General features: G+C 38.1%; 1 protein-coding gene across 2 annotated transcripts; it reads left to right on the forward strand.

Annotated features, from left to right (window-relative positions):
- Positions 1 to 958: 958 nt before the first annotated feature.
- On the forward strand, positions 959 to 6,689 carry LOC133777897 (AT-hook motif nuclear-localized protein 13). 2 transcript variants are annotated; one of them, XM_062217657.1, is made up of 5 exons: positions 959 to 1,701; positions 1,801 to 1,853; positions 3,748 to 3,879; positions 5,449 to 5,610; positions 5,885 to 6,689. In XM_062217657.1, the coding sequence occupies exons 1-5, from the start codon at positions 1,206 to 1,208 to the stop codon at positions 6,170 to 6,172; spliced, it is 1,131 nt and encodes a 376-aa protein (XP_062073641.1). In that variant the 5' UTR covers positions 959 to 1,205; the 3' UTR covers positions 6,173 to 6,689. The 2 variants fall into 2 exon arrangements, with proteins under 2 accessions (XP_062073641.1, XP_062073640.1); XM_062217656.1 differs by having other exon boundaries at positions 961 to 1,701; positions 3,748 to 3,900.
- The last annotated feature ends 5,935 nt before the right edge of the window (positions 6,690 to 12,624 follow it).

A 12,624-nucleotide genomic window follows, 5' to 3' on the forward strand; every position in this document is an offset into this window, starting at 1 on the left:
GCTCTTTTGAAACACATTGAATTAAAATGCTCTTCCATTCTTAAGTTATGTTCAACCTCGTTCTACAAGCAATGCACGTGCAAACTATACCTAGTTTAGGTAAATAACACCAAAAAATTCCTTTTATTATATTATTGTTGGTAGTAGTACTGAATGTTAAAAGAGGTAATTAATTTTTGTGGCTGCTGAAAGTATTGTTAGTATCTTGTTAAATTGGCTAACATGTTCAGCTTTAGTCGTAGTTCTTACCCCCAATATAAAAATAAAAATCGAGTTAAATGCAAGATTTAATATTTTGGTATAGGATTTAATATGAAAATATTAAATAATAATAATATTACAACTTGTTGGGATCATTCTTGACAGGTACCAACGAATTAAAAAAAAATCATATTGTGTGGACTTCAAATAAATTAATAATGTGAAAAACAACATAAAAAAAGTAAAAAGCTATAACGGTCTACATAAATAAAAATGTAGTAAAAGACCAAATAATTCTTTATTTTAATTTTATAATGTCTTAAAATTTTATATCACATAATAATAACCATATATCATATTAAAAATTGTGTCCTAATTTTTGTGATGTATCTATCACCTATTTGACTTTATTACATCACAAGATCCATTTTTATGCAGATCAATTATTTTTTCTTTAAATACCAAATTACAAGTACCAAGTGCCAGATTTTATTAAATATATATATATATCTAGTTTGGACACGGGAAAAAAATATATTATAACAAAATTTTAAAATGAACTATTAAACCAATAATAATCTGCCACGCACTAAAACAAACTGTGGGCAACAAAAATTCCATCTTGAAAAATGAAGTTTAATTAAAAAAATATATGTAATAATAATACTAATCCTTAATTGAAAAGAGTAAAATAAAAACTAAACCCTAATTTTAAATTTGTTCTTTCAGCTCCGCTTTTTCGTTCTCTAGTTTTTTTCAATTAAAATACAAATTGTATTTATACGCACACTATCTCTCTTTCTTAGTATCACTCTCTCCCTCTCCCTCTCCCTCTCCCTCCCCTCTCTCTCGCTTAAAGTAGGTTACAAGTAGATGGTTCAGTGAACCGGAAAATTAGCTTTACTTTCTCCTTTTGATTTTCCCGGAATCCAAACAGGAAAAAAAACCAAGAGAAACGAAAGAAATATTGAAATCTCAAGTCCATTGTTTTGATTGTTCTGTTAATGGATTCACGAGATGCCGGACCACCAGTCCCACCGAACATGATGATGGGGCATAATTCTTACCCTTCGGCCATGCCCAGCACCAACGCCTCATCTATGATGATGAGCCCTAACTCGATGGGTTCGGCTCAGATGATGGCTGGTCCTGGCGGTGGCCGATTTCCCTTCAGCTCCGTGACCCCGCCGGCTTCCAAGCCTATGGATTCTTTGTCTAGTCATCACTACGACGGATCTTCATCGCCTGGTATGAGGGCTTGCAGCGGAAGCGGTGGTGGTGGCGGAGGTTTTAACATGGATTCGGGTTCTAAGAAGAAGAGGGGTCGGCCGAGGAAGTACTCACCGGACGGCAACATTGCGCTCGGATTAGCTCCTACACCGACTCCTTCTTCCAATGTTGTACATGGAGATTCGAGTGGCACGCCCTCGTCTGAACCATCGGCTAAGAAAAATCGGGGAAGACCTCCGGGTTCGGGAAAGAAACAATTAGACGCATTGGGTGCAGATTTTAAGCTTTTCTTGATTAAGAGATGTGAAATTTTGTTTTCAGATCCTTACATTATATGATGCTTATTGTTGATATTTCTGTGGGTTACAGGTGTTGGCGGGGTTGGTTTTACTCCCCATGTTATTTTGGTGAAAACTGGAGAGGTATGTGTGTTACAATGATTTAGCTTCGTATTGGCCTCTGTAATTGGTTTGATTATTGGCCGTTTGGTTTTAGTTTCCTGAATGTTAATAAAAAAAAATCTTTCATTTATTGCTTTTGTGGGTTATTTTATTTCATTATGAAATGTAGCTAATAGTCTGAAGGAAGGGTTGGAGAATTGTTAGTGGTTACTGGTTACTAATTGCTATGGAGCACACAATAGATCGGTGTTACTAATTGCATGCACAAAGAGTTTATATTTGAACTGTTGTAAATTTGACGTTGAAGAGGATTAAAATTATCTTTTCACACGCTCAGTCTTTTATTTCAAAACTGTTTTATTTAGCATTCAGGGTTACATGAATTTCTTCAAAGTGTTTGTGCATTTGAGTCTGACATGGTATTTATGAAATGGATGCAAAGTCGTACGTATAGACTTTATTTATGCTGGAAGAAAAGAAAACATGCTTTCAAATTTTATGTGGAGGAGAGCAAACTGTTACCATTTGTTTGGATTGCAAAACTACTAAATTTTAATATGTTCTATTTTTTTCTGAAAGTTATCGTGTGTTTACACACACGTGTAGAAAACCATTCAGCATATATTTACTATAAGAAGGTTGAATGCAATCTTAAAAAAAAGAAAGAGACTTTCTTCTTCGACAGTTATCATTTTTAATACTTTATTATTGGTCTTGCTCAGGCTCATTAAGTTGATTTAGCTTGAGGTAAGCATTGTGTAGAAACAAATCATTTGGTATGATAATTTAGTTGATATTTGTTATTTCTATAAATTTAGACTGGCACAAGCATATATCATTTAATTGAAATTTTGAATTTCATCTTCATCATTCCCAGTTGTTAGTTGATATCACATTTATAGTTTCCAGTTTAGTTTTAAAATACCAACTAACAACTGGGAATGATGAAGATGAAATTCAAAATTAAAAACCAACATCAAAGTATTATATCTGAGCAAAAAAAACATCAAAGTATTGTAGTGATATATGTCCTTAATAAAAACAGCTATTATATATGTGTGTGTTTTAGTAATTTCCTCCAAATTTCAACATTATATGTAGTGTTTACCTCATGTAATGATTGAAGACAGTATCTCTGCTGATGTAATCGATAATTGTCATTTTGAGGGTGGGAGTAAAGGATGATCATGATCATTATCCTACTGTACATTCCATATATCATGGAGCATGGTAAAGCAATTTTGGAACTTCTATGTTATTCTTTCAATATTCTTTACACTTTTTACCTTTGTTTCTGTGATGTTTCCTATTAAATGTGTCAAAATATCTGGAATTTGAGTGTCTTCAGGATTGTGGTCAGTCAACTATCACAGTGTTAGTACCTATAATACTTTTCTGCTCATTTAATCACCCATCTAATAATTTTTTCTAAATAAATATATATAATAATATAATTTTTCTAGTAGGAATTTTCTTGGGTTTGTCCAAGTAAATGTCAGAGCGTGTTATTCTGGCTATTTGCTGGTCGATTTGGTTGAAAAGGAATAGGAGAATCTTTGAAGTTGTGGAGTAGATTCACATTTAGTTTGGGACACGGTCATGTATTGGGCTACTGTTTTGATTTATGATTCTAAAAAAATCAAAGGATTGTTTATTTTCAGATTTAGTTTGGATTGGACTTCTTTCTTTCTTGTATCTTATGACTATATTATAAATCATCTTTTGGTTTCTCCCCCAACATTTTTATTAATAAATAAATATAGTTCTTATTTCTTATAAAAAATCTAATGGGAATTGTACACCTCTTTCATTTTTTCTTAAGCATAATTGGTATTATATCACAGTTTCCTTAATCTACACAAGGATTTATTAAAAATAGATGTGCTTCCTATTGAGTTGGGCTATTGTTCTGCAGGATGTAGCATCAAAAGTTATATCATTTTCAGAGGAAGGACCTCGCACAGTTTGTATTCTCTCTGCAAATGGTGCAGTTTGTAATGCTACTCTTCGTCAGCCGGCCATGTCTGGTGGCAATGTTTCATATGAGGTACACCCTTCATATTTTGAGGTACCCACTACATCATTTAATATTTTTAGTAAGATATGTTACTTGAAAATAGATATTTAACTGTATTTATAAACTGATATTGGAAATGCCAACTAATACTGGAGGAGAAAAAGGATAAGAGTTAAAACTTGAGATATATATATATATATATATATATCAACATATTACAGTGTTCTATATGACTGCAAAATCTTCATTCATCTTTTTCTTATTAGAATTCAGTATAAAAGGAAACGTTATCTGATTTTGTTTGTTGCACCCATGGGGTTATGTTGGTGGTCAGGCCTATGGTTTTGATTCCTAATGGGGACCTTTATAGTAATTTTTATTATGTTTCTACTTTACATAGATTTGTAGTGTTCCACCGGAGAACTGTTTTAATCTTGAGTTCACAAAGTGAGCTTGGTGAATTTATGGGATATCAAACAAACAAATAACATGCAAGCGGTTAAGCACCTCAACTGCATGACCCTTTAGATAGTTGGATTATGTGTGCTACGTGCTAAATCTTTTTATTTAAGCATTTAATACAGTCAGCAATCAATATATGGTCAATGACTATCTGGAAAAGTAATAAGTGGATTCATTTTAGTATGTCTCCAAGGCCATCTCAAAAATATATATATATATATATATTGCATACAATTTGATTTATAATTTGTTGGGAGTTTAATTGTAATTCTTGCATATTTTTAATTGTTGCTAGTCATTGAAAAAAATACTACCTGTTATAAAATGGCAGGACCTATTTTGAAAGATATAATTGATACTAAGTACAGAAACTCCTGGAACAAAGTCCACTTAAAATGAGTGCAGTTGGAAGACCATTAACTAACAAATGGTTTTTCCTGTGTCAAGTTAAAGTTAAAAAAAATTGTAGTCAGTCTCATTTCTAGTAAAGTGGTATTTTATATGTATGGGAATATTATTAATTTAAAAGGTTCCAAACTCTAGAAAACCTTGAAGACCTTATTTCTTCAGCGTTGTTAGTTATTTTCTTATTACATCCTCATATTTTTGCCTGTTTTCTTACTTTTTTATATATGTGTGTATCTTGTGCTCTTTCTTGTAGCTTGGTTTAATTGTGTGGATAAAGTTGGTTCTACATATAGGGTCACCCAATAAAGGTAGCTCAAATGGTTAGGCACATGGTTTGCTCCCACAAAGTTTGAAGTTCGAGTCCCTCTTGGATACCTACATAGCAATTGCTATAGATTTGTTGTCCCCAAATATTGTAGGGTTAGACGGGGAGCATAGTTTCAAAAAAAAGTTGGTTCTGCATATAGGGTGTACTAGTTTGTGCTACTTAAAATCTTTGCCTTTGAAATGATGACTTGTTCTTCATCCATTTATGCATCTTCATGTTTGACTTGACTGTATGTAATTTGCTAATGAGCTTCTTATCTGATCTTATTTACGTGCCATTTCAAGTGATATAATCAGTACTAAATCTGTTGATGAATTTATTTCTATTTTTGTTTTTAAGTTATATTTTGTCATTGTTTAGCTTCATACCATAATATAATTGTTCCTCTTGTCTTTTCTCAGGGTCGCTATGAAATAATTTCTTTATCAGGGTCCTACTTGTTTTCTGATAACAATGGTAAGCGCAGCAGGACAGGTGGTTTAAGTGTGTCACTTGCAGGGCCTGATGGTCGAGTTGTAGGTGGCAGTGTTGCTGGAATCCTAATGGCAGCATCACCAGTTCAGGTATATTTCTCATTTGCTAGGATCTATGGTATACATGCCTACATATGAGTATTTGGCTACTATGCGTAATTGCTTGTGTCCAAAGTGCACATGGCTGCACGGTGACAACATAGTTGCCACTCCACCCATCCATGCATAATCATATTTATAAGAGTTCAGAGCAGGAAACTTAGTAATTTAATTACTTCATAGGAATCAATACAGGGTAATGAAAATTTTATAAAGAATAATCTTTGTAATGCCACTAGTTTAATTTTCAGTGTGCTATTAACAGGTAATTGTTGGTAGCTTTATTGCTGATGGTAAAAAATCGCACTCCAACAACACAATGAAAACTGCGCCAGGCAGTGGTGCACCACTGCCCCAGATGTTAAACTTTGGTGTACCTAATACTGCTGGCAGCCCTCCATCGCAGGGAGAGTCCAGCGAGTCATCTGAGGAGAATGGTAATAGCCCTCTTAACAGAGGCCCCGGATTCTACAATAATAATAATAATGGTCAACCGCTCCATAGTATGCAGATGTACCATCACCACTTGTGGGCTGGTCAGACACAACAGTGAAGACACATTTCAGTTAACAATACGGCATCGCATTGGGGTATTGGCTTTGATAATTGTTTGTTCCGTCCGGCCTAACATTTGAAGTCAAATTCCAAATGCTAACAACTTGCATTCAAAACCACTCTTTAGAAGGGTTGATCTTTTAAAATAGTTAACGATTTTTTCTTTGTTCCCTTTCTCAACATATGATTTAAACATGGCCACTGTTGATAGCTCTGAGGTTACGCCACCCGTTCCATAGGTTGTCACGAGCGCCATTTACATTTTCAGTTCTTTTTCTATGTTTTCAATGTTATTTTGTTGTAGCTGTTTATGAACATCATGTGTAAACCTGGTCCAAGTATTATGAAGTTTATAGCGGTCTGATAAATCGAGTGTGATCTAATCTTCTCTGTTCAGACCTATTTTCTGCTTCTAGAAATGACTTGACTTGTGTAATTTACGGCTGCATCAAAATTGGATTCAGTAGTGCGGTTGATGTTAAATTGATGTCATGGTAGATCTGTGGTTGGTGTAACTTGATGCATATTTGAGCTTAGTTAGTGACAAATATATAAATATTGCTAAACAAACTCCTAATGATGATAACCCATGAATTTATTATAATTAGTTTATTTATTTATTTTTATGTAAATCTCCCCCTTTTTTTATTTGCATTTATGGCCCTTGCTAGGTGTCCATTATTAACAATGGAAATGAAATAAAAGCTACATCAAAGCTTGTCCATGTTATATTAATATAATATCTTCATGAAGTGGTGACTTGTATGCAAATCCTAGTAAAGTTGTAACATTTGAAACGGACAAATTAGAGAATTAAGGGACATAAATTTGACCATTTCTGTCCGCTATTTTTTAAACCAATAAAAATTTGTTTATATGATTTTGAGCATTTCTCTTTCACTTTTCCTACTATGAAGTTTTTTTTTGAAAGGTAAATGAAACATCTATTAAAAGGTAAATTGGACACAATTTATTACAAGAAGATAACGCTCATAGAGCAAAATCAATCAACATAGGCATACCAAGTGTTGATGCAATTTTTTTGCCAATAATAGATTTAGAAATCTAATAAGGATATTAGTGTTTATTTGTAAACTGTAATGAAATTATAAGAACCCTTTCGTACACACAATTTTACGTGGTTCACTGGTTAAAATCCACTTAGTCCATGAGACAATATTATTGCTTTTCTCTCATAATTTATGCAGAGTTTCAGTAATACAAAAAGACCGCCCCCTTCCCTGTCCATCATCCCTGATATTTATAATGGAATTTCCTGGACAGGTTTGGGTAACCGTGTGCATAAATATGGTATACATTTAATACAGATAATTCCCATTTATATTGGGATATGATTGCATAACAGAATATACTCCTGCTATCTCGGATAATAAATGATAAATGTGCAATACAACCTGGGCATTAATGAACGTATAAAGAGCTTCCAAGTCTCTTGGGATCCTTCAGTATGCGTTCTGACTAGGTTTCCACGAGCTAAATATCTTCATCGAGCTGGTGATCAAAGATTATCCGAACCTTAGTTCGGCTTTACTTCAAAGCACCCAAAAGGAGATCTGGCCACTATATGCCTCGAACTGGACCGTTATCCTAAGGTGCGGCCTAGTAATCACCTGAATGTTGTGATGCCAAGTCCCAACTCGAGCTGCTCACATCATTCTTAGCCAGATGGTCTACTTGTCTACTTCTCCATATATTCATCTGCCAACTGTACCCCAAGCTGAGTGACTAAACTCGTGCTAATTTTTAGGGTGCAACATTTGCCTCCTAAGCTCTTACTCGTGCTTGATGTCATCACTTTCTAACACGCAAAGTAAGGCTTTTAGGCTTTTGTCATGTAAAATCGTGTTTGCCTACTACTCGAGTGTTGGACACGTGGCTGTCTGTAATTGGCGTCCATTCGGGTTTCGAGGACTGTGACAACTGTCCTATCAACTTTTTGTCGCCGCATGGCTCATTTAAATCTTGGCCTTTGGATCTCGAGCTAATCTAATTGGATAGCCTGAATTAATTCTCAAAGTTTACGTATAAATCGGGAGATCGGACCTGAACCTTACCACCTTTGCATTCAAAAACTTTCCTTTCAGAAACAAAATTTTCCTCTTTCTCTCAAACTATTCCCAAAAACCTTCATTGCCCTTCAAACTCTCAGAAGCTTTCAAGCTCGTGCCTGTGGACGTATCGACATTCTCTTTGAACGAACGTATAAACTGTAAGTATTTCCTCATCTGGTTTGAATCTTTCTTTTCTTTATTTTCCAGTGAGTTTTTTACTTTGAAGAACATTCTTTGTTCAATATCGTTTCATGTTCTGGTCATGTCTGAGTTTAAATAGGGTTTGGTTTAGGCTAAATGAACGAGACTAGGCTTGTTTAGAAATAAGGTATTAAAAAAACAGGCAAATTTTCTGGGTTTTACAAAGAAAATGTCACTGGTACATCAATTAGAATACATGTTTGGATGTAGAAGCCGAGAGGATTTTAGGTTTGGTTCTGGGTAGCTTAAGGGTCACGATTCTTTAAGCGGTTTTGCATTAAACCACTTTCAAAAGAAAAGTAGTTGGTTTGATGAGTCTAACACACGAATCTCGAAGTATCAGGGAATTTCACGAAACTAAAGCATGTGGCCTAGGACTACGTGTGGAACCACGCGTTGATGCTAGGACATATCTTAGCTCATAAAATTTTAAATCACCAAAAGTAAAATACCTAAACCCTCAGATCACTGCACTTTTATCGCCGTAGCTAGTAATTTTCTTAGGTCGCCACTAATAGGCTGCTAGATCATGCCCCCCCACCCCCTCCACAAAGAAAAACTTCATGAGCTCCTCTACTCAGAACAAGAACAAAGGCAAGCAGGTCGCGTCTGACTCTCAAATTCCTCATTTCGGTCCAGTGGTGGAGAGGGAGCTTGTTGTTGACCCAAATGCTTTCTTCGAGGCCGAGCACATCGTGTCCCGGATAACAACACAGGGGAAAGTTAACAAAATCTTGCTGAGCCATGGGATTGAGATGGGAGTTGATGGCCTCCTTGTCTGACCTACATTGGAAGGACAGCGGAGTTGCGCCCCTCTCAAGATGACTATGGGGTTAAAATATTTGTTTCTGAGGCACGAGTGGGAGGTCCCCACCCCAACGGATATTGTGTATTTCTTATGCCTCAAGGCCAGTCCTGATTAGAAGGGGCGAGGTGATGGCTTTTACTACCTCACTCGCTTCCCCAACTCGGCATCCGTCATCGACCTCCCTAGCCACCCAAATGACTATAAAGATCAGTTCTTTATGTCAAATGGGTTCAAGAACTGCTATCAACGATACTTCAACCGCCCTCGTAAGTCCTCCAACTTTATGAATTCTGTTTGCGAACTCTCTTATCATTTTCACCATTCTTTTTTTTTAATCATTATAACTGAGTTCGTTCCTTGTGCAGCTATATTCGCGAGGACAGAGCAGTCTGAGACCCTTGGGGGTCAATACGAGACACTGTCTTGTCTTCCTCTGAAGGAGAAGGACTTCTGCCAGGTTGTGAATGACGCCACCATGGTGGCCTGCAACCTGGTCAGCAAGGGCCAGACGCTGGCTCTCAGGACCCAATGTCCATTTCCCGTTATTCCCGAGCTCCCTCCCCCTCAAGGAGTCTTACCCGCCATTGAAGACACCGAGGAGGAAGAAGACATGGCACTGCTGGTGTGCAAAAGGAGAACTCCTAAAGATGATCAGGGTCCTGATCCAGAGCAAGCTGCGTCCGGGGCAGCAGCCGGCCCCTCCGGCCAAGGTAACCCAAATAGAGAATTAGATTGGGCTGCTGCTAGTTTTAGGCTAGTTCGCTCCAACCCCCAACAACTCATTAGTCGCCATCCTATTAACCCAGACCTAAACAAAACACTCCTTCAGTGTGTGTACCACTTGGTGGTACGCTATGAACATAGCTACCCCAAATGTACCATTGTCGTTGACAACACTCTCCATTTTAGGTCCTCCATTTTTTAGGAATATGGGACAAACTGTAGGACATGGCCTACCTTGCATTAGGGTGTATTCTTCCCTGGTTTTAGGCAGTATGTAGATGAGTCAAGCCCCGAAGAAGGACCTGAACCCCCTAGGACCTAGGATGCAATAATTCTAGACTCTCTCCCAACTCTGGTAATCCAGGAGTTAGAGGTTACGCCTAGTCCAGTCCATAACCTCGAGCTGATCGTAGTAGGCTCCTCCCCTAGCTCAGAGGGTAGGGTTCTTTTTCTTACATTTGCATTACTTTGAATAATTTTCTCTTATATCTAAATCTTCTGCTCGTTCTTTTTCAGGTGTAGAGATGGACTTGCCAGATGCCTCAGGTTTAAGGGGTGCCTTCAAGGCTGGCGGGTCTGGAGCTGGTCCTGTGGTGAAGAGGCCCAGATTTTCAAAGAAACACACTCCCAAGAATGAGACTTCCACTGAGTCTCTAGTCAAAGACAAAGATGCCAGCTCCACTCGGGAACAACCATAAAAGACTCAACCCCCAGTTCCGGTGACAACAGTCACAGTTCTCCAGGCTCAGCCTCCTCTTCCTCGGCATGTACCTCCCTCAGTTCCTCAAGTGATCCAAGGTGAGGCCCCCTCCATTCAGATCCAAGTAAAGCCACTTGATTTGGCAAGGATCCCCGAGGCATTTCGAGGGACTGTATACGAGATGGCTAGCCATATGGTGGGCCATTCCTATAGAGCCAATGCCAAAGATCTGAGGGCCATGGAGGAGTGTACTCCTGAAGATGTCCTCGAGTCCGCATATGGTGAGCACTTCTCATTCTTTTAACTTTTCTTTTTCTTTTCTCTTTATTTTTTTTAACTAACCTTGACTTGCCTTATCCTTTTGCAGTCTGCCCTGGCTTAACTCCACATAATTTCTCGGGTTCGAGGTAGGGATGAGGAGCTTCGAGCTGCCCTGGTTTCCTCCCAGGAGAGTGAACGAGTTGCGAAGGAAGGCGAGCGGATGGCTAAGAACCAGGCCATGAAAGTGAGTTGTTGCCTGGACCAGCTGCAGGTCGAGAATGAGGGTCTCAAAAAGAAGCTTGAGGAGGTCAAGGCCAAAGCCAAGGAGGAGGCTGAGAGGGCGAGATCAGAGATTTCAGAATCATCGAATCAAATGGAGGAGATGCTTTACTAGTGTTGGGCTTTCAACCAGAACGAGAAATTCTCTTTCATGCAGCACGGGTTCTGGGAACCTTATCTTGCCAAGTTCAAGATTCGATTCTCATAAGAACCCTCGGAGACCACCGATGCTTCTGACGCTGACATTGATTTTGATAGCATGGGGAGTTAAGCCAGATGTGCTTTCAGGTCGTGAAATGCCTATTCGCATTCTTTGATCCATTCGAACTTCTTGTTTCCTCTGAGCAAGTTGTAAAATGGAAGACACTTGGCAGTGGATTTTGAAACGAAGCGGTTTAAGGCTGCCACCTTTCTAGTTAAACTTTGTACTTCCTTACGTGACCTAGGCGAAGGCATTTCCAACAACGACCTAATTTTCTCTGGATTTGCCTCTATCCCCCTTGTGTTGACTATAAACCCCAGTAACTTTCCCGACGAAACTCAGAAAGTGCACTTCTGGGGATTCAACTTCATGTCATATTTCCTTAATATGCTAAAATATTTTTCTAGGTTGGATACATGGTTACTGGTAGTCTTTGATTTAACAAGCATATCGTTGACATACACCTCCATGTTTCTCCCGATCTGGTTAGCGAACATTTTGTTGACTAATCGTTGGTATGTAGCACAGGCTTTCTTCAGCCTGAATGTCATAACTTTGTAGTAGTATACGTTATTCTTAGTCATGAAGCTGATATGATTTTTGTCTACAGGGTTCATCGCGATCTGGTTATATCTAGAATACACGTCCATGAAAGACACGAGCTCGTGACCGGCTGTGGCATCTACCAACTGATCAATTCTTGGTAATGGGAAACAGTCCTTAGGACAAGCTTTGTTGAGGTCGAAAAAATCAATGCAAGTTCTCCACTTCCCATTTGGCTTTGGGAGCAAAACGGGGTTAGCAACCCAGATCGGGTATTTTGCTTCTATGATAAATTCACATTTAAGTAGGCGAGCTACTTCTTCCTCCAATGCTTCCGACCGTACCTTCCCCAAAGCCTTCATTTTTGGGACTTTGCAGGCATGTTCTTGTCCAAGTTCAAAGTATGCATTATTATACTCGAACTAATTCCCACCCTATCTTCATGCGACCAGGGGAAGACGTCCAGGTTCTTCCTCAGGAATTTGACCAGCTCCTTCCTTTCAGCTCCAAGATTTTTCCCAACATTTACAACTCTTAAAGGTGTTTCTGGGTCGATATTTATTTCCTCGAGCTCCTCCACTGCTTTGAGCTCACATCTATCTTCGCCTACTCATAGATCAATGTCATCCTGTTGGAAGACCTCGTTATCCACTTCTCGAGG

Source organism: Humulus lupulus, chromosome 5 (assembly GCF_963169125.1).
Source record: "Humulus lupulus chromosome 5, drHumLupu1.1, whole genome shotgun sequence".
NCBI lineage: Eukaryota > Viridiplantae > Streptophyta > Magnoliopsida > Rosales > Cannabaceae > Humulus > Humulus lupulus.

Excerpts from the sequence above, each read along its gene's own strand:
- LOC133777897 (XM_062217656.1), top strand. The coding sequence starts at position 1,206 with ATGGATTCACGAGATGCCGGACCACCAGTCCCACCGAACATGATGATG. Across the intron at positions 1,702-1,800 it reads GAAACAATTAGACGCATTGG|GTGTTGGCGGGGTTGGTTTT; the intron begins GTGCAGATTTTA and ends TGTGGGTTACAG. Across the intron at positions 5,611-5,884 it reads TGGCAGCATCACCAGTTCAG|GTAATTGTTGGTAGCTTTAT; the intron begins GTATATTTCTCA and ends TGCTATTAACAG.